Here is a 25,063-nt window from a genome sequence, read left to right as displayed (position 1 = left end):
TTATGGGGTTGGGAGGGTGTTTCTCGGCAATGAACAGTCACCCTCAGGCTTCAATCTGTGGGCCCTACTAGAGCTGGCTGGTAGCAAACTCCTTCATGAGGTGGTGCCTGAACCAATCCATACCCATCAGACAGAAGCACAGAGCTAAATATATGTGATGTGTGTGAAATTTTCTTTTATTAATTTCCTTTAATCCAGTTTGTAAAATAATTGAAAAAAATTAACCATTAAAAAAAAAAAAGGCATACAGAGTTCAGCCGAGGAGATGGCCTCCTTTGGCCTGCGGCTCATTTCCCGGTTGTCCTGGCTGTTTGGATGCCAGACAATGCCGAGTGTGGGTTACCCTGTGGCCTGGAGTTGCCAAAGGCTGTCTGTGGTGCTGCTGTTCTGGGTCCGCCTGGCAGACTCTCCCATCCCTTTCCCTCCAGACGGCATTCCCCACCTCTGTGAGGCTGACACTTAGAGTACTCTGTCCTGCTCTGTACTCCCACTGCTTCCAGTCCAGCTCCCTCGAGCTTAGAAGGGATATGTCTTGACCATCACCTTTGTCAAAAAATTCATGGTGGCTTTCTGCCTCAGCTGTTGCCATGGCTCCTGTGAAAAAGCTTGTGGCAAAGGGCAAAAAAAAGAAGCTGGTTCTGAAGTTTTACCTTTGACTATACCTACCCTGTAAAAGGTAGCATCATAGATGCTGCCAATTTTGAGCAGTTTCTTTAGGAGAGAATCAAAGTGAATGGAAAAGCTGAGAATCTTGGTGGAGGGGTTGTTACAGTCAAAAGAAGCAAGAGCAGGACTACTGTAATGTCTGAGGTGCCTTTCTCCAAAAGGTATTTGAAATATCTCACCAAAAATATTTGCAGAAGAATAATCTACATGATAGGTTTCCCAGGTGGCGCTAGTGGTAAAGAACCTACCTGCCAATGCAGGAGACATACATACAAGACTTGGGTTTGATCCCTGGGTCAGGAAGATCCCCTGGAGGAGGGCATGGCAACCGACTCCAGTTTTCTTGCCTGGGAAATTCCATGGACAGAGAAGCCTGGCGGACTACAGTCCAAGTAACATGACTTTGTGACTAAACAACAGCAACTACATGATTGGTTATCTGTAGTTGTTAACAGCAAAGAAAGTTAGAAATTGCGTTACTTCCAGATTAGTCAAGTTCAAGAAGAGGAGGAACTTGAAGGTTAAACTCAATTATCTGGAATATTTTGTATGAGTTCTTATATATATATATGTAATATATATATATAATATTATATAATTTTTTAAAAAAACCTTTTTTTGTTTACTTTTCTTCACCGCATCTCAGTTGCGGCATGTGGGATCTACTTCCCAGACCAGGGATCAAACTGCCCCCCTGCACTGGGAGCGCGAGTCCTAGCGATTGGACCATCAGGAAAGCCCCTCTGTATGAGTCCTCGAATAAAACTTGGGAACAGAATCAACAAACAGTTCATGTCTGGTCTGAGCATCTAGGCCACTCTAGTGAGATTTCAACTTTTATTTATTCCACATCTCCCAGGGAAAAAACAATTTATTGCTGGAGTCCAGACACCAAGGTCAGCTGCAGCTCTGTGAGCCCTACCTGGACCCACTGTGGAGTAAGAGTGCTTCCTTGTGAAGCATCTATCAGAGACAGAAATGAAGGGTTTTACACAAGTATCTACCTAAACAGAATATGGCGACACTGCATGGTATCACATGGGATATCCTTTTTTCCTACTATGGAAGCCAACAGCAGAAATTCTGCTTCCTTGACCACAGTCCTTGTTGACTGACAGCAAACTCATCATCTTCCTCTTGTTCAAACAATGATTGTATTGTCTTGGTGCCCAAAGATCTTCTTAGCTGAACTGGGAAGATGTAAGGGAGAAGCAGCAGATGGATGAAAACTTCTGTTCCTTGTGAGTGGCTTGGTTCTGCCTTGGTAACTGGTGTAGAGGCTGCCTCACTTACCTCTTAACATAAAGTGCAGATACTTTAAGGCTGGTTTTGTCTGCACTTTGTGCTGATGTGAAGTTTCCCCCTTCAGTTTCACTGGAACATTTAAACAGTGAAATAAATGGCACCTTTTGCCAGATGTAGCTGATACAAACTGCTCAGTGGCCCACCATGTACTCTTACTCCCTCCTTTCGGGGAAAACTGTTCTTCCCTTCTTTCAACCATTGGCTTTTCTCTGAAGTTGCCAATCGCAGGCCCCCAGTCTGCAATGGGACAGCATGTGACATAAGCTGGCCGATGTCATCACACTTGCTTGGATATGGTGATTTGGCAGAGGGGAGAGTGTGGGACCCAGATTAGGCCAATCCGGGAGATGGAAATTTTGGAGACAGAGAAGTGGATGTTTCCATCCTTTGTCAGGAAATGAATGCCATTGATGAGAGGCTGAGAGAATTAGCAGTGAGAAGAAACAGAGAAAGGAAAAAGTCCCTCTCTGTGATTCGTTTACTTAAAACTGACACCTTTTTAGCTTTAAGGTTTTTTTTTTTTTAATTGGTTTTCTGTCATTTGCAACTGAAAAGCACCCAAGGGAAAGATTCTGAGATACCTGGAGACCCAACAAAAGTGGTTGGTGACATCCATATCTATGTATACCCTTTCTGTTTGTGTACATACTTACATTCACACAGGCTTGGTGTAGGCCAGGGAGCATGCCCTTGGAAGAAGTTGATTCTATGTTTGCTACTCAGAAAGTGTGTGTTTGTTAAAACCACTGGCCTGCAGGTTTGATTTTGCTGAAAACTCTCCCTCTGACCTTGGGCAATCCATCACTACTGGACCTTAGAGTGAAAAACCAATCCAGTTTGCCAGGAACTGAGTGGTTTCCTGGGACATGGGACTTCCATTGCTAAAACCAGGATAGTCCATCATCCTAGCTCAGTTCTGTATCTGTAAAAATGAGATTGGATTAGACTAGAAAGGGCTGGGAAAGTCTGCCAAATCCTGCATTCAGGCAGACATTGCCAATTGCCCTTGGCACTAACTCCTGTAAGTTTAAGTGCATTCTTACAATCCTTTGCTGTAAGACCAGCTACTGTCAAAACTGGCACCTATTTGCCATACTCGGACTGAGTTTCTGACAAGCTGAGATTTTAACGGTCAGAATTCATTGAGGACCAACTTTAAGTAAAGCTCTGCTGTAAATCCCATGTCAGGCTGTCTCCAGCCTGAGCTAAATGACTTCCCTAGAACTTGTGGATCTTGTTTTTTAGGATTTGATTGTACATTTGTGTAAATATATGAACCGGTATTGGGTTATTAATTCAGCTTGTTCTTTGTAAACCTAAATTTATTGAGTGTTCATCATGTGCTAAAACTACATAAAAGCTCTCATGCCAGCTAATACTGCGAGGTTGTGAGTGCCTGCATTTTTGGAAAAAAGCAAACTGAGGCTTTGTGGTCCAGTGCCTATCTAAGGGCCCCAGCCAGCAGGCAGGGGAGTGAGTGAGGTCCCATTTGAGGCCCTTCTGATTCCAACAACTCAGACCTTTCCACCATGATGCGGGTTCAGTTGGATCTTTTTAGTCTCTTTCCACCGTTAGTCTTTGATGTGCACAGCCTGCACCCCTCCTGGTCGGTTTTCGGAATCTCCAAGAACTTAAGTTTCCAAAGGAGACTTTGGCGTCTCCTTCAAAGTCTCCAAGGACTTAAGTTTCCTGGCGTTCAGGTGACAATTTGGGGTTACTCCGCGCTTCTGGGGAGCCCAAAAGTTCCAGGTAGTGTAGAGGAAGGACTCGCGCGGGCCGCTCCCTATCTCCAAGAACGGGGCAGATCCCCCACTGAACGAAGTGGCCGGCCAGGAGAAAAGGGGCCGCGCGGCGCCGCGGGAGGAGCCGGGTTTCGCTGCAGTCCAGCGGCACCGCAAGCGGACTTGCGGCGCATGCGCGGCGCGGGTCGCAGAGTTGTGAATGGTGCGTTTTGTTTGCCGGAGTTTGGGGCGGGCGGGCGCGCGAGGAGGAGGGGTGGGGCCGACGGGGGCGGGGCGGGGCCGGGCGGGCGGGCTAGCGAGGTGGGCGGCGAGAGGAAGTGGCGGCGGCGGCGGCCGGGGGCGGCGAATGTTGGATCAGCGCGGGCGGTAGGCAACGGCTTAGGCGGCGGCGGCGTGGGCTGGGCTCGAGCGGGCGGCGGCACCTTAGACTCCCGGGCGCGGGAGCCCACGCGGGCGGGCGCCTGAAACAAAGGGAAGCGAGAGTCAGGGCGCCGCGGGTGGGCGGTCAGTCGGTCAGCGCGGAGCCGGCCAGCGGGTGCCCGCGGAAGCCTGGAGCCCGGCGGCCGGCGCGGCCTCAGGGCGGGAAGATGCCGCGCGTTGTGCCCGACCAGAGAAGCAAGTTCGAGAACGAGGAGTTCTTCAGGAAGCTGAGCCGCGAATGTGAGGTGAGGCAGGCGGGCGGCGGGGAGGCCGCGGCGCGCCCCGAGCGGGCCCGGGAGGAGAAAAGTTTGGGCGGTGCGGCCCCGGGGATCCCCGCGCCGGCGCGCCCGCTGAGGGGCAATCTCGCCCGGGCAGCCGTCTGCCCGCTGACTCTGCTTGCCCTTATCGGGGCGGCGCGGGGCGGACGGCGTCGCGGATTTGGCTCCTGATTTCGGGCCGTCTCTGCCTTGCAGATTAAGTACACGGGCTTCAGGGACCGGCCCCACGAGGAGCGCCAGGCGCGCTTCCAGAACGCCTGCCGCGACGGCCGCTCGGAAATCGTAAGTCGGCGGGACCGGGGCGCGCGCGGGTCACTTGTTGCACGGGGGCCGCCGCGGCCCAGGCCGGTTCCGGACGGCGCCGCGAACGCCGCGGCTCCCGGAACTGAGCGGGCGCCGTCTCACTTCCTACTCGGGATTCAAAATGCGAAACCAGACACTGGCGGGCCGCGTCCTCGCGGGGAGACGCTTCCCGGTGGCCGTCGGCGGGTGGATTATGTTTCCCACACGACTCGGCGGACACTTTGCCGCGAGTGGATCTCAAACCCGAGCCCAACTAAACCAGGAAAGGTCACTGTTATAGGCTGTGACCCTGATTACAGAAAGAGTCGGAATATTAATAGGGGATATTAGTAGGAAGAAAACACCCGTAGGGAAAAAGAAGTGGGTTTCGTTCAAAATCGTTTCTTGGGCGATAGTTTGGTTCTTAACGCTAGATTTTGCGTAAATCTATGTGTGAAGCTATCTCTTTTTCAGTAGAGCTGAGAATAAATCAGAGGGTAAATCCAGTTATCTGTTGTCCTAAGAGAGAAAAAAAGAAGCCCCCTAAAACGTGCCATCTTTTCTTCGCATGTTAAGCTTCAGGAGAATCGGAAGGAAACCTTTTTTTCCCTCCAAACCTAAAAAAACATATCCCGCTTAGGCCTGCAGTTTTTAAAGAATCGCATGGATTTGCAAAACCCATAGTCGATCTGAGGCCCTGTTTTAGATGCTGGATTTGGTGCTTTACCTCCACCAAACGTTATGTTGAAAAAAAATTCAAGTATCCTAGTTCCCCTCATCTCCTTTTGGTTTGTTTGTCCTATTGGAGGTGCTAATGAGGAGAGAATGATGGAGCCAAAAAGTGCATCGGAAAAAACTAAAGAGTAGAGGCTGATTGTTAATTTTTTAAGAAGTTGAGGCACTGTATAATGGAATCTGATTATCTGCTCCATGACTTGGGCCAGTGCATCTTCACACACTTGAAGCTACAGGCGCAGTTTGAATTTAGGCTAACAATAGCAAGACTTGTTGGACCATTTGCTTCTCCCATTCCCGGTACAGGAGAGAATATTTTTATTGAGACATAATTCACATATCATAAAATTCTCCCTTGTCATCACTGAAATAAAGTTTATTTTTTAAAAATATTTTGATGTTTAAGACAAAGGCTTTTTAAATTGTATTACAGATAATGAGAAGATAGGGCCAACTTAACTAGGAACTCTAGAATATTTGGTCGTTATTGCACATTATAAAAGAAAATGTCTAGCTTTTAGCCCACTTCCTTGAGTAGTTGTAATTGTTAATATGATTCAGATATATAGGACAAATAGTTTTTAGTTTTGGCACTAAGTGGTAGAAGAATCTTTCCTTACTTAGTTGGTTCAGTGATTATATCATCCTTTGTCTGGATTTCCTTTTGGAAAAGGTGGATGGTATACCCAACCAATGGATTTCTTGGAAGTAATTGATGTAAGTATAAAAGATGAGCTATAAAATGCTATTGTAATTTTTTAGAGCTGAGGTTTTTGGGGAAACCTAGGGAAATATAGTTAATAGGGTATTTTCTGTCATATCAAATTTTATTGCATGTGATTATGAATTGGAAGTATAAAGTGTATTTGAATATATATGAATTCATAGTATATTTGAATTACTGTATCATATATAACATGAATTTACTGTTACAGCAGTATTATAGGTTGCTTGTATTTGTTATAAATTCCTCTTCAGGGATAAATCAGACATTCTAATTCTAGGCCTTCTCTTCTTCCAAAAATCTGGTCCTACAAATTTTAATAAATTCTTAATTTCTGACAAGTATTTAAGTTAAAGAAGATAGGTAGTTTGAATTTCATCTAAGAATTGTAATTAAGACAGCACAGTTTAATGTGTTGAATAATATAACTTTGTATTTGGAAGGAATTTCACTTTTTCCTCTCCAGTTTTCTCCCTTTAATTCAATGTTAGCCATACTTAAATTAACAGAGTTTTAGCTTCTAGGGGATAGAGACCACATTAATTTCATATATGCCCCCTTTGTATGGGTTTTGCACAGTATCTTTTGTATCATAAGCGCTTGATTATTTGAATTTAAAGGTTACTTCATTTAATGCCCCAAATTTATCTTACAACTCGTAAACAGGCTGTGGCTGTTACTTATTTGGTGGTGGAAAATAGGTGGGGAAAGGCATTTTTTTTGCTTTTATTTTAATAGCAGCCATGTATGATAAAAGTATATAGTTCTCTAAACTATGTCCAACCCTGCTCCCCTTTTATTTATTTTTTATTATGAACACCTCCTTATCAGTGAGGTTAATGAAGAATTTATTTTGTATTTAGATGTAAAAAAAAATAACATAAGGCTGTGATGCTCATCTCTTCTTAGCTATAAAACTTAACAAGACTCTATATCATAGCATGAGATAAGCGTGATTATAGGTGAGGGGTAGAATCTATTTGGTAAAATCAGATTTATTCCTTATATAAGCTCTTGTATTATAGTAAGAGCATTAAGAGATATCTTCAACACTAATGATTAATAAAAAATACTTATGAGAGGTATGGTGACTACTGTGAAAGTGGTAAAATCTTTTTAATCTTGAAGATGGAAGAATAAAATGTATGTTGGATTGGCTATTTTACAATTTAATGAAACCTCATAAAATATAGTCAGGACATTCTGAGAATTCTCCATACAACCACTTTTACCATTGTGGATTTTTATGTTTTCAAATAAAATTTTCCCAACTCCTATGTATTGTAGATGTTCCATTAAAAAAAAAGAGTTCTGTGGTCAAATTTGAGAAATGGTATTCTAGAGTGTGATCTGTTTTTACCACTTCTCTGGTCTCAGAGAGGTATGTTGATGAGATAATGGACATGAAGTGATGAAGCAGGAAATCTGTTCTGAGGTTGGCCTTCAGGCGGGAGGTGTGGTGAGGTAATAAGAGTTGCAGAATGTCTTTACTTAGCCCAGAGCTGATTTGGGATACACTGTGACAGAAGGGTTTGTTACTAGGTGACTGCTGAAGAAACATGGCTGCCCGATTTGGGCAGGGTATTCATTTATGGACAGGATCTCTTATCTGTTACCACTCTGCTCTGAGAATTTCATTGTCTGAGACCGAAAGAGTTGGCTGTCTTCTTCAGCTAAGAATTACTTCTCATTGTATTTAACAAATACATGTAGCATTTACTGGGTGGTGTTCTAAACACTTTACAAGTTCTGGAAACTGAGGTTCAGAGTGAAGTAATTTGCCTCAGGTCATCCTAGGCAGTTTGCCTCCTAGAGTCTGCTTTTCACTTCAGTGGTTGGTTTTTTTAAACTTACGCTAATAGTTGGCAAAGTTCTTAAGGTTAATATCGTAATATCAATGTTCAGTCTCTATTCGTATAAGTATTTACCACAAGAAAAGATATCCCAGTGATTAGGGAAATGCCATTAAAGGTATCTATAGAGATTTAGCAGTTAGATTGACCACTGCACCTTCTAGTATCAATTATAGAAATAGGAAGTGCTGTAATTTTTATCTGTAAAGAATCTAAGTCCCTATCTTTGGGGGAACTAGTGGATAGCTGAATCAGCTAATGCTTTCAACAAATTGCCCAAGAATGTGAACCCCAGCTTTCAGATGAAGACTCTATACTTGGAAACAAATCATGCTTTAGAATTTTAATTAGTAACCTAAAACAAAAAGTTTTCTGATTTCAACAAAGAGTTTACATTTAGATGATAAAAAGCAGAATTTTTTTAGTGCTTTTTATGTATTTCTTTTAGAATTTCCCTGGGAAAGAGGGACAGTGCTACTTCCATTTTTAACTCAGGGAAAGTATAGAGTTAAATTGCTCTGGGGCTACACAGAATGACACTTGATTGAAATGGTTTTAGATTGTTCTGTCTGTTGAGCTGTGCCATCCAAATCTTTTATAAATATTAGATGAATACGCTTTTGTTATTGTCAGATCCAGTTTTCCTAAAGTCAGATTTTCGAAAACACATTTTAAAAAATTCATCCAAGGTTTTAGAGAGATGAGTACTGTCATATCACATGCTAATGTATGGTTTATCAGAGGAGAGATAGTCCCAAGTGCATTTTTTTTCAGTAGTGAGCTATTAATTAATTAACATTTATTTATAGTCAGTGTGCAAGTGATTGGAATTTGGGAAACTCTGGATAAAATAGACACCTATGGGGATGAAAAAGTGTGTGTTTTTTAAGCTGAGCCTTTGCTGAAACTGAAATTTTTGTCTCTGAGAGTGAGTTCTACTGAAAACCATAATGGAGGATATTGTCTTCATCTTATAAATTTTGGTTATTAAAAATTACTGGAAATGATATTTGGTTAGTTTATTCATGATAATGAGATCCTCCCAATGTGATATATCGTGGAGATATTTTCACTTCCAGTCATCTCCGAGTGCATTTTTAGCATGGTTTTTGAAGCATAGTGTTTCTTTGAGCACGGAAAATCAAGAAAAATTCAAGTGTCTCATTTATACAACTTTAAATTGTGGTATGCTTTAAAATTCAAAATATTCAGCTCTTCAGTGATTTTTACGTTTAAAAATACAAGTTCTTAAATGTAGTGATGGGGACTTCTGGTTAGACATTAGCAGTGCGTTGTACTAACGTCAGCAAAAAACGACCTGAAAGAAAGTATTGATTCCATGTCTGATTTTATATTTAAGCAGCCAATGGCAAATGTCCTCAAAATGGAATCAGATGTTTGTAACTTAATACTTAAGAAAAATGATGAGTGCATGTTTTTTTACTTTTAAGTAATCTTGGTGCTGCCTGGCTTAAGACAGAAACTGATGTAAAAATAAATGACTGCCTGCATAATTTATGTAATGTCCTGCTCCTGATCCTGTTTGTATTGATTTTTCTAAAAGGCTTTTGTGGCCACAGGAACCAATCTGTCTCTCCAGTTTTTTCCGGCCAGCTGGCAGGGAGAACAGCGACAAACACCTAGCCGAGAGTATGTCGACTTCGAAAGAGAAGCAGGCAAGGTAGGAAACATTTCTTTGCAAGTTGAAATACTGTGGATTGTTTTACTATTAGAGATTACCTGATGATTGATATTTTAAGAAAGAGATCACAGGTCTGATTATAGACGTGTGATCAGATTTGCTTTCATTCCATATTAAAAAGATATAATACAATTTTTAAAAATCAAGTGTTTTATATAATTTCATTGCTAATATCGTGCTTATGTCGTTTGCCACAGAAAGTTCTCACCCTTAAAAAGAGTAGTGTGCTTTCTTATATGTAACATTTGAAACCTAATTCCTTCAAAAGTGTGGACAAGAAATTTTTTGTTTTACTAAAATGTGTGTGACTATAGTGTTTTGTTTTTTTTTTTTAATGAAATTTAGAGAAAAATGGGAAAAGACTTAGGCTTAAAATTTAATAGTATTTAGAAATGATTCATGGATAGGTTTCCACTTCTTAATGTAGCGAATTTAATTTTGAGAAAATATGAAAACGTTAACCCGGAAATATTTTTTTGTTTTGAGGAAAAGCTTCTGGGAAACAAATATCTTAAAATTTTTATGTAGGAAGTTTTAGATCAAAGATGTGAAAAATGTAGGTAGAGATGTTTAAGTTGAGAGCCCTATTAAAATCTAAGTTAAATGAATTATGTGCTTTTGATGAAATGTTAATGAATAGTGTCTTGGATTGGTTCATCTTTTAATGTAGAAATTGACTTCTTGAAATAAAATATTTAAAGAAAAAAAGTTTTTTACCTCATTTTGTACTCAGTCTTTCTCCTGTTTCCTTTGCAGCATGTTTCTATACTTGTTTTTATTCACTTGCTAAAATTCTTTTCTAAGTGTCATTCTGAATAGTATAACCTATCACTGTATTTGCGAAACATGAGGAACATCTAAATATTCCTTTGAGGAACTTAAAAGATTTTTGTATTGGGCTGTATTATGAAAAGGATTTTCATATCTTGTATATATACAATGAAGAGTTGTGGGTTTTTTTCCTTTAATTTTGTGAAACAAAGTTTGATCTTTTGTGAGTTACAAACCAACTAATCTTTTGACAGGGAGAGGGAAAATAGCTTACAGAATTTTAAAATGAGTAATAAGTTAGAAGTTTGCTTTTTTATGTATTAGACTTGTTTGCTTGGAAGATTAAAAGCACATGTTCCAGGTTTTACTACTTGGTAATTAATATATAAAGGAGAAATTGGAAGGTAATGACAGTGTACGATTATTGCTTTTTTGTCTGTTTGGTGTGTGAATGTGTGACTGTTGTTTTCCTTGTTCCAAACACTTCCTTAAAGTTTAACTTGTTAGCTCAGATACTAAAAACATAAATCAAAAAATTGCTTTCCTCTCAACTTTTATGCTAAACTCTTTTGGGATTTCATGACTGACATCTCAATGTTACTAAAATCTTCTAGTATTTAATAACTAGTGAATGGGTGTTAATTCTACTAGAATATGTTTGCTTGAATTAATGATATCTGTTTAGTAGATTGAAGACCATGTTTTCCTTGGACTTAAGCTGTTGAGATGTTTTTAGTTATATGATCAACAAGAACAAAAACCTTATATAGCTTGTTCTAGAATTTAGAGAATGTGTTTTCACATATATCAAGAAAAATGATAGAACTGATGCAAGAAATACGGAAACTTATATTTTATTAATATTTGTTTTATGATTTTCTTCTGTAAAGTGCCAGAGTAAATATTTTCAGTTTTGCAGGCATACGATCTCTGTTGCAGCTTCTCAGGTTCGCTGTTTCGGTGTGAAAGGAGCCATAGACAATGTGTAAACAAATGAACGTGGCTGTGTTCCAAGGATGGTAATACTGGCAGAAATCTGTATCTTTCCCTCAGATTTAAATTGGTAAATGTTTGTGTATAGATGATACATTTCTCAAATATGATTTTACCAATACTTTCTACACCAGTAGAATCTAGGAAAAAGAAAGCATTTTAATGAAAAAAAAAAAACCAACAACATTAAGGGGGAAAAAACAAAACCCTGCTAGTATTTCGCTGTTTACCACTGGGATAAGTATAGCAATGAATTTAGAGGAAAGATACTAACCCATGTTTTCTCATCCATAGAGCTCAGGCTGTGGGGTCTCTTATTTCTCTTCTGATAACCATTAACGTTTGTTTCTGTCCCCATAGGACTAGAAGCAAAACTAATTGAAGCAGTTTCCCTAAATGTTAATTATTTGCCTCTGCTCCTTATACTAAATCCAAAATCAGTGTTTCTTCTTCCACATACTTTCAACCTAGTTAGGTCCTAAAGCAGCTTAGTTCTCTTCCCATTCAAACCCAACTTTGAGAAATTGAGCCTTTAGAGTTACATACAAATTGAGGTTAAGTCCTGGCTTCATATACTACTTCATTTATTCTGTAACTTTGGACAAGTTATTTAATCTTTATGGTCCTCAATAAAAGGAGGTTAATGCATGTGTCCCACGGTGGCCCTAGTGATTAAATAAAATAGTGTATATAAAGTGCTTAGCTCAGTAACTGGCAGAGTTATTCAAAAATTCATTCATTCAGAAGGTCTTTGTTTAACACCTATTATGTAATTTAGTGAGCACTGTTCTAGGAGCTTGATATATGAATAAACAAAACAAAGATCCTGCCCTACTGGTTGTTGTATGGAAGGAATGGAAGAACAGGCAGTATGCATAGTATATAAGTTATATAGTGTGTTACAAAGTGATAAATGCTCTGGGGAGATAAAAGGAAAATTAGAATAAAATAAGGTTCATCAATGAACGGGAATGTCTGCAATTTTAAACAGGATAGACTGGGTAAAGAAGGTCATATTTGAACAGAGACCTGAAGGAAGATAGGGAATGATGAGCAATGCAGATATTTGAGGGAAAGGTGATCCAAACAGGGGACACAGCCTTGTAAAGGCCCTGGAGTGGGAGCTTGCACAGTGTGTTTGTTAAACAATAAGTAGGCCAGTGCGGCTGGAGTACACTGATCAAAGAGGAGAGTAGTAGAAGAGATTAAGGAGATAGCAAGAAGCCAGTTTATATGACTGTGGGAGGCCATGGGAACAACAATGGACTTTTATTCTGAGTGGAATGGAGAGTAGTTTCTGCTTTTTGAGCAGATGAATTATATGATCTGCCTTTAGTTTTGAAAAGATCACTCTAGCTGCTGGGTTAACAGCAGTTTTAGCAAGCAAGAGTGAAGCAGGGGGACCTGTTGGGCTGTTGCAGTAATCTTGGTGAGAGACCAGGGTGGTAGCAGTGGACACGGTGAGGAGTCGGTCCAGAATATTTGAGATAGAGCCAACAGGATTTGCTTATAGATTGGAAGTGAGGTGTGAGAGTCAATGACGCCAACTGTTTTTGGTTAGAGCAACTGGGAGTATGGGATTGCAGTCATCTGAGATGAGAAAAGCTGTGGGTGGAGCAATTTTGAGCAGTTAAGGGCACGTGAGTTTGTGGTGGTAGCTTGTTGCAGCTTCTGTTTTCAACACTCACCCTTAACTTCTTAAATGATGGCACAGCTTTTTCCTAAGTGACCCTTTGTCTGCTTATCTCAAGATTTCAGTGTCTTTTTTTAAAAAATCAGCTTTATTAAAGTATAGTTTACTTACCAAATAATGCACCCATTTTAAGTGTATAATTTGAGTTTTAACAAATGTACACACCCATGTAAACACCACCCACAGTCCAGATAATATTTCATCCCTTTGTGCCCTTTCACAGGAATCTGAGAGTAGCTTAGCCGATTGGTTCTGGCTCAGGGTCTCCCATGAGGTTGCAGTCCAGCTGTTGGGGCTCTTCAGTCTCTGAAGCCTTAATTGGAGCTAAAGGATCCCCTTGCAAACTCACTCACATGACTTCTGCTTGGTGGCTTCAATTCCTAGTCATATATTCCTTTCCATAGAGAGAAAAAGAATGAGGTCATCCTGCTTTTTATGACTTATTCTCTGATCACTTTTTTCTTCTTGTTCATTAGAAGCGAGTCACTATGTCTAGCCCACACTCAGCAGGGAGGGGGTGGTTTATTCACATATATGGGAGGAGGCTGGGATCATTGGGGCCATCTTAGAGGCTGGCTCCCAGTGTTCACTTAAATCTGATGAATTCAGGAAAAAAATTAGAATGCTAATAGGAAACAGAAGTTCCATATTCTCTTAGATTTGAAATATGGCTTTATAATCTAAGAAAATGGGCTTCACAAAAATTAGTCTTTTTATTCATTCTTTCTGCCTTTGTGTTTGTTGGAATATTTTCAAACCTAGAGTCTTCAGTAAGAAAGGTCTGTTAGTGGATAACTGACCATCAAGTCAGAGCACACACTTTTATAGTCTGCCTTTCAATTATATTTAAAAATTTCACACCCAGGTACCTAGTGAGCTATTGACAAATAAAGCTGACTCTTAATTAAGGGTCTGTCTTAGAAAAGGTTTAAAATAATGCAGTATAATGGAGAGAGCTCTAGATATGAGTCAGAAGACAAACACAATTGTTTTCCTTAGCTGTAAATGGGAATCAGAATGTCTTCCCTGTTCATAAACCTCATGTGAGGATTAAATGAAGTACCAGAATATGTGAAAATGCCTTCTTAATTGTCAAGCCCTATCCAAAGCTAGACTATTTGATAGGTTTGTAGAGTGAGATCGTAGATAATCAAGGATTTTCAGTGCTATAGGGGCCTTAGCAGTATAGTGTTAGGAGACTACATCTTTCCCCAGTGGTCCTTCCTGGTACTTTATAAACCTAGACTGCCAAAATGTTCATAATTCTCTCTTAGTTTAAACTGCTTTCCTCTCATTTAGCTGTCAGAAGACAAGGAATGCAACAGATCAGAATTTAAATCATTCTTGTGTGAAATTTTTGTTGGATCAAGCAACACTCTGTTCCTTTGATCTTTCCTCTTGGAACTTATTTCCAATTAATTTTTATTTCAAACAAATGCAAATGGTTATGGTTGACCATAGTTATTAGTCTTGAGTGGTCAGATTAATGGTTTTTGTATGCATTTTGTGTTTTTTTTAAAGCCTCCTTAGATTTTAAAATTAATGATTATGCTTACTGCATAATCTTAGTTTGTGAGCATGAAGTTAGAGGGTGTGAAAATCTTATAAACTGAAGAAGTTAACTTTATAGTGCTATTGTTTGTTTTCCATTTTTTTCTATGGAAATTGAATATACTATCTAGTTTTATCTAGATATACTAGACATGTCCCAGAAAAAGAGGTTAAACTTTCTATGGTTTTTGCATTGCTATTTATTACTTACAATTTTAATTGATAGATAACAATAGCAGACATTGGGAGTAGTTATTAAGTGGCAGTAGAGCAGTTAACTTTTAAACTTTTTGATAAGTTATGTGTTTTACTTAGTTTTCTTTTCTGAACATTCATACTTAAAAATCTTTTTATCACTCGTTTTCATCAGCATAAAATAATAAAGCAAAGTTTAATACCCTTTGATTTAATGAATGAAAACAAAAACTCTAACTTTAAATGTCTTCAGAGTTCTGTAACTCCTGCTTCTGGAGCGGTTTGCTTACTTGCTTGCAGAATCTTTGTCCCAAAATAAATATTGTGTCTGTTTATATACCATCCACAATTTGGCAGAGTTTAGAGCACTCTCTTTAGCTTTGAGAAATTCCTATTCAAGCGCAGAAGCAAGTTTCTTTTCCTCTTAAGACAGTGCAGTCACTCCAAATAAGAGAGATCTGTGGTAACGCTTTGGAATGTGGTTTTCCCCAAGAGAAACTGAGGCAACTTTACAACTAGCTTGTCGGATATAGACTTTTAAGTGCTTCAATTCAACTACAATATGAAGTATATTTTCTAGCACTTAGTGCTAGATTTAGTGCGCTGAAATAAGTAATCTGGGCTTTTTAAAAAAGTTTTATTTCAACAAATTTTAAATCCAGGAAGAGTTGACTAACTTCATGAGTAAATAATAATATTTAAAAATTAGAATGTCATAGTACCTTCCAGTTAGATTAATTTACATATATGATAAATGCCCCTCTGAAGTATATGAAGATAATATACTCTTTTTTTCCCCTCTTCTCTCTTTTCTTCCAGTTTTACTGAGATAGAATTGATATACAGCCCTCATCTTTTCCCCTTTTCTTGAATTGCATTGTTTGCCTGGATTTACCTTTTAGTGTGAAGTGTAGTCTTGGCCATATCTCAGTTATATTTTCCAAGTTAGAAAAGTCAGAATAGTATGTCTGAGAGAAACATCCTTAATCTTCCCCCTTTTTATTTCTACTTCCGACCCCAGTATTTTTGAATGATTAATTCAAACACTACAAGGATTAAGACATTATCAACTAAAGAAATCAGTGGGCTGCTATGTCCCAGTTTTACTGCTTCCCATTGTAATTGATTTTTTTCAGTTGTCATTATTGAGATATGATTTATATACAGTAGAATTCACCTATTTAAGATGTACAATTCAGTGACAAATGTGTGCAGTCAGTCTTGTGATTACCACCACAATAAAGATACAGACTATTTCCGTAACCTCAGAAGGTGCCCTCATGTGCTTTGCAGCCAGTCCTCCAGCCTAGCCCAGGCACCCATTGTCTGCTTTCTGTTACATAGTCTCTTATCTTTTCTTGTTACTGAGCAGTGTTCCATTGTGTGAATCTGCTGCATTTCCTTTATCCATTTAGCAGTTGATGGCCATCTGAGTTATTTTGCCTTGGTTTGGCTACTATGTTGCTTTGAATGTTTATACCCCAGTCTCTTATGTGGACATTAGTTCTCATTTCTCTTGGGTAGATAGATACATAGGACTAAAATTGCTGGCTAGTTAGTTTCATGAATATGAACTTTTTAAGAAACTGTCATTGTTAATCGCCCAGTCCTGTCTGACTCTTTGCAACCCGATGGACTGTGGCCCACCAGGCTTCTCTGTCCTTGGAATTCTCCAGGCAAGAATGCTGGAGTGGAGTGCTATTCCCTTCTCCAGGGGATCTTCCTAACCCAGGGATTGAACCCAGGTCTCCTGTATTGCAGGTAGATTCTTTACTGTCTGAGCCACCAAACTTCTCCAAAGTGGCTTTGCAATTCTGCATTCCAGCTAGCCGTCTATGAGAGTTTCAGCTACTTCATATCTTTACTAATACTTGGTACTGTCTTTTTTTATTTTAGCCCTTTTTGTGAGTTTGTAGTGGTATCATTTTGGTTTTAATTTGCATGTCCCTGTTGACTTGATGTTCAGTATGTTTTATGTGCATCTTTGCCATTTGGCAGTGTCTGTACAGATCCTTTGCCTATTTTTTGATATCAAATTATTATTGAGATGTAGGAGTTTTTTTATGTATTAAATACATTTGCTTTATCAGATATTTTTGCAATTGAAGTTTTATTATGAGTCACATTTAAAGTAGAGATAGCCTTGACTGCATATAAAACATATTAGGAAGTATAAATACAAATTTTTGTCAAAACTGCCTCTAATGTAGTAATTTTGGCCTCCTTCAATTGTGCCTCTCAACTTAAAAAATATCTTAATTTTTAAACACAAAAATTTTTTGACTAGGGTTGTGTGGCATGTAGGATCTTAGTTCCCCAACCAGGGATTGAACCCAACACTTCTGCATTGAAAGCCTGGAGTCTTAACCAGTGGACCGCCAGGGAAGTCCCTTGATGTGTTTTTGGGTGTTTGTTTTTTTGAGCTTGTTGTTTTGTTTTGTTTATTATGTTTAAAATGTACATCACATAAAATTTACCATTTTATCTGTTTGTAACTATACAGTTCAGTATCATTAAGTATATTAAAATTGATGCTGTTGTCATCTTCCTTATACTAAAACTCTGTACCCATTAACCACTAACTCTCCTTTCTCCTGTGTCCCTAGCGCCTGACAATTGCCTTTCTGCTTTCTGTCTTTGGTAATTTAATTCCTCTAGGTACCTCATGTAAGTGGAATCATCATCCATAACCTACCTCTTAGAGAATCATTGTTAACATTTTGTTATATTGCCATTCTTATTTTTTCTGTGTATATTTAAATTGTAAAGCAAAATTATTCTATTTGATATGGCATTAACTTTTTATCTTCAGATTTTCTGCATATCTTATTAATAATTGATTTTAGGAATAGAAAAATCAGCAATAAATAGATACCTTTGTATAAGAGAGAAGCAACAGAATGATTATCAGTGTTAATTCTTGGAAAAAGAAAGTAAGAAATAATGGATGTGGATGTATCTAGTGAGCACACGTGCAGTGTTCATTCACCTAGGAAACCTTTGCAGATCTAGGAAACCTTTGCAGATCTAGAAAACAGTAGACAGTCAGTACTGTACACATGGCAGTCATATGAAAAATCTCTCCTACAGAAAACTTTGAGCTTTCTAGTACAGGCATTTTAGGGGGCAGAAAATGTTTATTAATTATCTCTGAGTATATGGGACTCCCTTTGCTACTGTGTACTGTCATTTTCTCATTTAAGAATTAGAACAGAAATAGCAAACAGTTCTGTAGCACTGGCTTTGTGCCAGGTACTGTTTTCATTGATACAAAAACAGATACTTTTATTATCTCCTTTTTTACTGGTAGGAAAGCATTTGTAAGTCTTAATGCCACTTAGTTTGAGCAGGCTCTGAGACTTTATTTCTCTGACATCACTTCCTTGATACTTAGTTTTCTACAGAAGAGTAGAAGCCACAGACCAGCTAACTGCCTCATGCTAGAGACAGTGATTTGTTGGGGAGTTTAATTATTGTTACCTTCTTTTATGAAGGTATACAATGTAAGTAGTTAGAAATTATTATCTACTCTGAGCTTTCCAGTTTAGGCTGGGCTTTCCCAAATTGATGTATATTTAGGAACAAAGAATTTAAAATACTGCTTAAAATGTGCCTTTGGCAGTGAAACTGTGCTTTTCAGACTTTCAATATGACTTTCCTGTGCCATACTGTATGTTCTAAGAAGAAAATGGCCAAGTCTGGGAATGATTGACAGGTTGTTTTTATGGGGGAAAACATTTTTTTCATGTATACAGTCAACATAAGCCCTTTTGTGTTTTAAAACTTTAGATATGAAGGCAGATTAATCTTCAGATTAAAACAGAAGTATAGCCTAGGAATGTGACTTCAGCTTTTCCATTAGGAGAATTTAGATGTTTTCAAATAAACAAAATATTCTGCCCATATTAAATGACAATTTTTAATAATGTCTGCCTCTCTTGGAGAATATTGTTTTAAATAATGGGACTTCAGGAGAACCCTTCTAAATTTTTGGAGGGTATTGCTTATTCCAGCTTTTCAGTCCTGACTTGCCTTTCCTCTGCTATCCAGAACAATGCTGCTGGGCTTTTTTTTTTTTTCCAATTGTAGTAAATTCATATAGAATTCACCATCTTACACATCTGTTCAATTAGGTGGTTTTTAATATATACACAGAGTACAACCTTCATCACCACTATCAAATTCAGAACATTTTCAGAACTCTGAACTGTTTAAAATATGTTTTGACCTTCTGCAAACTAGTTTTCATCTTGATCACCACCACTAGTACCATATGATTTATATCCTCAGTAATTTACTTAATCCTGCACCAGAGTGAATGAAGTCTTTTATTTGATATTGGAATGCATTTGGTGATAGCTTGATTTCACAGCTGAGGAAACTGGGGCCCAGAGAGGCTAACTAAATCTTCAGTAGTCATGTAATCTGTCTCCTAGGAAGAGCCAGCATCCAGACCCAGGTCTTTTACCCAAGAGTCTGTGTTGTTTGCAGTTTACCACATTGCTGCTAATAATCATTAGGTAAGTTGCTAGAAACTTCACATATCACCTTCAAAAGTTACTTTAGCCCACCAAGTTATTCTTCCCATTAGAGTCAGTATTTTAACATGGCCATTTTTGACCTCATTTTGATGACTTCAGAACAACCTTTAACTTCCATCTTTTTCCTTTCAATGTTTAACTTTTCTTGAATTGTTTTTCTAACTTAAGGCTGCTTTATATTCTCTGATTTTAGGCTCGCCATGACCTGCCTCCTTTTTATATCCTTCCATAACTCTTCTCTGGAGAAAGTGAAAGTGAAGTTGCTCAGTCGTGTCCGACACTTTGCAACCCCGTGGACTGTAGCTTACCAGGCTCTTCTGTCCATGGGATTTTCCAGGCAAGAATACTGGAGTGGGTTGCCATTTCCTTCTCCAGGAGATCTTCCCGACCCAGGGATTGAACCCTAGTCTCCCTCTTTGTAGGCAGACGCTTTACCATCTGAGCCAAGGGAACGGCAATCCACTCCAGTATTCTTGCCTGGAGAATCCTGTGGACAGAGAAATTTGGCGGGCTAGAGTCCATGGGGTCGCAAAGAGTGAGACATGACTGAGCGACTAACGCACACATATAACTCTTTTCATCTTATAAAACAAACTCTATACCTATTAAATAGTAATTCTCTATTCCTTGACTCCTATTTCCCCTTGTTCCTGGTAGCCACTCTTCTTTCTCTGTGATTTTGACTAAATAGCTCTTATAAGTGTTTGTACGAACATTATTTGTCTTTTAGAAGTTCTCAGTATTGATTTGGATGTTAATTCCTTAATAAGTATGTGATTTGTAAATATTTTCTCCCATTCTGTGGGTTGCCTTTTTACCCTATTGATATCTTTTGATGTACAAATTTTAAAAATTTTAATGAAGTCCAGCTTATCTATTTTTATTGTTGTTATCTGTGTCCTTGGTGTCATCCCCAAGAAATCATTGTTAGACCCAGTGTCATGAAGCTTTTATCCTTGCTTCTAAAAGTTTTATAGTTTTAGGTCTTAATATTTAGGCTTGGTCTGTTTTGAAGTAATTTTTGTATGTAGTATTAGGTGAGGGTCCAGTTTCATTCATTTGCTTCTGGATATCTGTTTTCCTAGCACCATTTATTAAAAGGACTCTTCTTTCCCCATTGAATGGTCTCTGCACCCTTGTCAAAAATCATTTGACCACACATGTGAGGGTTTATTTCTGGGCATTCTACTCTAGTCCATTAGTCTGTATGTCTTTGTGCCAATACTATAGCATTTTGATTAATGAAGCTTTGTTGTAAGTTTTGAAATCAGAAAGTATGAGTCCTCAAGTTATCTTCTTTCAAGATTGTTTGGCTTTTCAGGTCCCTGTAACTTTTTTTTTTTTTTTTTTCTTTCTTTTTATGTATTTTTATCCATTTTCCATATGACTTTTAGGATGGAATTTTCTGTTTGGTTAAATATCCATTTATTGAGTGTGCACCTGCGTGTGTGCATGCACACGTTTGCTTGCTTAATCTTTTAAGTTCCAGGCACATTCTATATTAATCCGTGTTATGGTTTCAATAAGATGTACTGTTTTCTGTGTGAACTGTAAAAAGTAGATTGGTAAATTACATTAATCACTATAGAAGAATCTGTTTTTTTTAACACTTGCATGCAACCCAAGTATGATTCAGAGGCAAGTGAGATTGAATGACTGTCTGTAATGATTATCCAGTAGGCAGGCAGCTGACTGTGCATTTCTAAATGGAGAGGAACATGTGACTGAAGGAGGATGAGTCAGAACCAAGTATCTTCTAAAGGAATCTGTTAAATAGACTACATAAATGATTACAACTAACAAGCAAGGGATACATACTTCCTTTGTGAAGTATCTTGTTTTCCTGGGTGCCTGTGGCCATCCCAGTATTAAAGGTTATCTGCTGATGCTATTGGTGTGGTCAGCTATTCATTGTCTCAAAAAAAAAAAAGTTGTTTCTTTCCCTTGGAAAGAGAACACTATGTAAAATTTTAGTGGAAGTATTTTGTTTAAGTTTCTGTGGTGCTTTATATGTTTCATAAGCTTATGGACATTGGCTTAATTTTTGTTGTCACCTGTGAAAGAGGTGTGATTATTGATTTTATATGTGAGAAATTGGTAGACTTATTCATAATCTTAAATTATTTATCTCAAATATACTGTTAAAACTAAAATTTAAATCCAGGTTTTATCTGATTCTAAAGCACATTTAATTTTTACTCTTCCCATGCTGACTTGGAGTTAAGCATAGTGATAATATTCCTTTTCTTTAAAAAATAATTACAGTTGATTCTCCTAATTTATGGTAGTTGTCTTCTGTAAAGTCCCTGCAAACACATGACCTGTTTATAAGAGGAAAATTCATACTTACTGCTAAAAAAAATGCCTTCCCCCAATTATTAGCCAGTTCATTCCCTCTGCCAATGTATTAGAACCTGGTATCTCTCCTCATACGCATTATTAGAATTTTTATTTAAAAATTTTTTTTCTTTCATTTAAAGATAGTTATATTGTTTTATTTTAATATTTTTAGCCATTTTATTTGTTTCAAACTGTTTTTTTTTCCACATGGTAGTCAGTTTTCCAGTCTCCACTGTTAAGTAAAATACCAATTTACCATTGATTTGCAGTGTTGCCTTTTTTATTTATTAAATCCTCGTATTCTTGGATTTGTTTTTAATTTTTGTTTTGCTTATTCCATTAAGTTGTTTCTGGCTGTCACAGCACTACTTCATGTATATTGATTGCATTGTTACATGTCTTAATATCTAAAGGGCAGAAAATACTTCCTTATATCTTCTTGGATAGTCTAATTCTTCTGTGTGCATTATAGACTTATCCCTCAAATTCCAGAAAACATTACTTTGAGATTATCCTGGAATTTGGTTAAAATAAGGATTACTTTGAGGTAAATTGGCATTGGTACTCTTACATTAAAGATGACATCTTGTTTTTCAAGTCCTTTTCTGTGTTTTAAAAATTAGGTATTGGGAGAATGGCATTAAAACATGTATAATATCATATAAGGAACGAATTGCCAGTCCAGGTTCGATGCAGGATACAGGAAGCTTGGGGCTGGTGCACTGGGATGACCCAGAGGGATGGTATGGGGAGGGAGGTGGGAGAGGGGTTCAGGATGGGGAACACGTGTACACCCGTGGCAGATGCATGTTGATGTATGGCAAAACCAATACAATATTGTAAAGTAAAAAATAATAAAATTTTTTTTAAAAATTAGGTATTTCCTTCTTACAGAATCTACCTGTTTCTTATTATATTTATTGTTAGTGGATACTTTTAATGCTATTTTAAAATAAAGACTTTAAAATTTTTCTAAATAGTTACTATTGCAACATAGGAAAGTTGTTGGATTTTGTATATTTTTTATAACTAGTCATTTTATTGAGCACATTAATTCACTTGGTTTTTTTGTTAAATATTATAGATTTTTCAGGTAGATAATCTTCAGATATTATGTCCTGGTTGTATTTCTAGTCCACTTTGTTAGAATTGTGGTCTTTAAAAGGAGATTGCAAAGCTCCTGGATCTACCTCCTGACAATTTTATCACTGTCAGTGGAACATTCCATTAATCTTAAGAGTTATTTAAGTCATACTTAAATGTAATAGCTGAATTCAGTCTTAATTCTTACAGTTCTTTTTGTATATATTCAGCTCTTCCTTTGGAGAAGGAAATGGCAACCCATTCCAGTGTTCTTGCCTGGAGAATCCCAGGGATGGCAGAGCCTGGTGGGCTGCCGTCTATGGGGTCGCACAGAGTCGGACATGACTGAAGTGACATAGCAGTAGCAGCAGCTTTTCCTTATTACAGACTTTAAGATAACTGGTGTTGGAATTTTTGAGGGAGGTGGTAGGATATAAATTTTTAAAAATTCATCATGTATTTCCCTCTAACCTTATGATAACTACCCTTTACAAAATGACAGGTAATAAACATCTGTTGAATAGGTGAATCTTTTCAAATTGAAATTATAAGGAAGCTATAAGAAAAGCATTTCTTAATTCCAGCTGTCTTTCTATTCTTCTGGTAATCATCATTCAGTTATTTACTGAGAGCCTAAGGAGTGCTGATCATTTCTTCCACTGTTTTCCCTAACATCTGATTTTATAGACCAAAGTCACCAGTGTTTGAGCTCTGAAAGTTTACTACAAGGAAGTGAAATATTCTTTCCAATTGAAATGGATTTTTTGAGGGTGAACTTTCTGCTTCTTGCTTTAGCAATAGCTTTGATACTTGATTTCCATGTATATTGATGTTACGTTACAGCTCAGTGCTGGTGTGCATGGAAATCTTTGCAAATTTACAATTATTCTGTTTTAATTTTCTTGAAATTACATTCTTTAGAAATACTCAACAGAGGGAACTCACTCTGCTTTGTACTCTCTGTTTCTGTTGCCTCTCTGGCTACCTAGGAGCTATTGTAGAAGAAAGGACAATTGAAGTTGCCACTGCTTATTCCAAGTTTAGATAGCCACAGAAAAGAGACTCCAGACTCTCAGATAGAACAGTTTTATACAGGTTGATAAATGGAAAGGTACCTTAAGTTCTCTCATATCCTTACTCAGACTCTTGCATTTCAAAACCCAGGGTAACTAATGTTTAGCTACTGAAGTAGTTTGGTCCCTTTACTAAAGGAAATGAGATTTATCATCTCGTAAGCTGTGTGCTGCAGAGACATTGGTGTCTGTGGGGGAAGGGGAAGTTGCATTTTTACTATCATAGTTGTATCCTTTTCCCCTTATACATCCTTTCAAGAATTTGGTGAAAGCATTAGACTTCTTTAGAAAAATACACATGGACACAAACATATATTTTTATACAGAATTTTGATATGTTTCTGGTCTTCTTGAAACTTACCCGTAAATCCAAACTCATGTAGGTTGTCTGGACTCCAGACTAAACTCCTGCTTTAAATAAGAGCATTGCTAAAAGTTATGAGTGACATAAGGTCCTGTAACATGATACTTTGAAGTTTTATGTGGCCAACAAAGGAGAAATTTTTACGGGGAGGCCTGTAACTTAACCTTTAGCCACTAGGTTCTTTGCATGCTTTCCTCTTTGTTCACAGCCTGCTCTGCTGGATTCTTCTCTTCTACATAGCATCTAAAAAGTTGAATTGCCTCAGGTCTCTTCATGGGTCACTTCTCTCCTACTTACGGTTGCTTGAGTAATCTCTTCCATACCCCTGAATTGAAACACCACAGTGTTGTTGATGGCTGTGTGTATGTTAGTTGCTCAGTCATGTCTGACTCTTGTGATCCCATGGACTATAGCCCACCAGGCTCCTCTGTCCATGGAATTCTCTAAGCAAGAATACTGGAGTGGGTTGCCACTTCCTCCTCCAGGGGATCTTCCAGACCCAGGGATTGAACCTGGGTCTCCTGCATTGCAGGTGGATTCTTTACCATCTGAGCCACTAGGGAAGCCCTGTTGATAGCTGCCAGATTTGTATCTTCAACCAGTATCTCTTCCCAGAGTGCCAAAATCCCACATGCAACTGCCTGCCCAGAAATCACTGTTCACATATCTTAGATGTCGCCTGTGTAACAGATAATAAAACTTAACCATGACTATGTTACTCTATTGAGATATAATTCATAGAGCATAAAATT

At 38.3% G+C, this 25,063-nt stretch overlaps 1 protein-coding gene and 1 pseudogene across 3 annotated transcripts in view; both read left to right on the top strand.

The window, feature by feature from the left end:
* Positions 1-587: 587 nt before the first annotated feature.
* LOC113875339 lies at positions 588-1,191 on the top strand (annotated as a pseudogene).
* Positions 1,192-4,015: 2,824 nt separating this feature from the next.
* Positions 4,016-25,063, top strand: part of CBFB (core-binding factor subunit beta) — a 48,624-nt gene continuing 27,576 nt past the window's right edge. Inside the window, exons 1-3 of one of the 3 annotated variants that reach the window (XM_027516341.1) lie at positions 4,016-4,378; positions 4,607-4,693; positions 9,570-9,686. In XM_027516341.1, coding sequence (XP_027372142.1) covers positions 4,301-4,378; positions 4,607-4,693; positions 9,570-9,686 — 282 coding nt within the window. In that variant the 5' untranslated portion in view covers positions 4,016-4,300. The remainder of the gene's footprint in view (positions 4,379-4,606; positions 4,694-9,569; positions 9,687-25,063) is intronic. The other 2 variants (XM_027516343.1, XM_027516344.1) reach the window with 2 other exon arrangements.

This window comes from Bos indicus x Bos taurus, chromosome 18, assembly GCF_003369695.1.
Source record: "Bos indicus x Bos taurus breed Angus x Brahman F1 hybrid chromosome 18, Bos_hybrid_MaternalHap_v2.0, whole genome shotgun sequence".
Classification (NCBI taxonomy): domain Eukaryota; kingdom Metazoa; phylum Chordata; class Mammalia; order Artiodactyla; family Bovidae; genus Bos; species Bos indicus x Bos taurus.
Note: the sequence above shows the minus strand (reverse complement) of the source record. Positions and strands in the feature narration are given on the sequence as shown.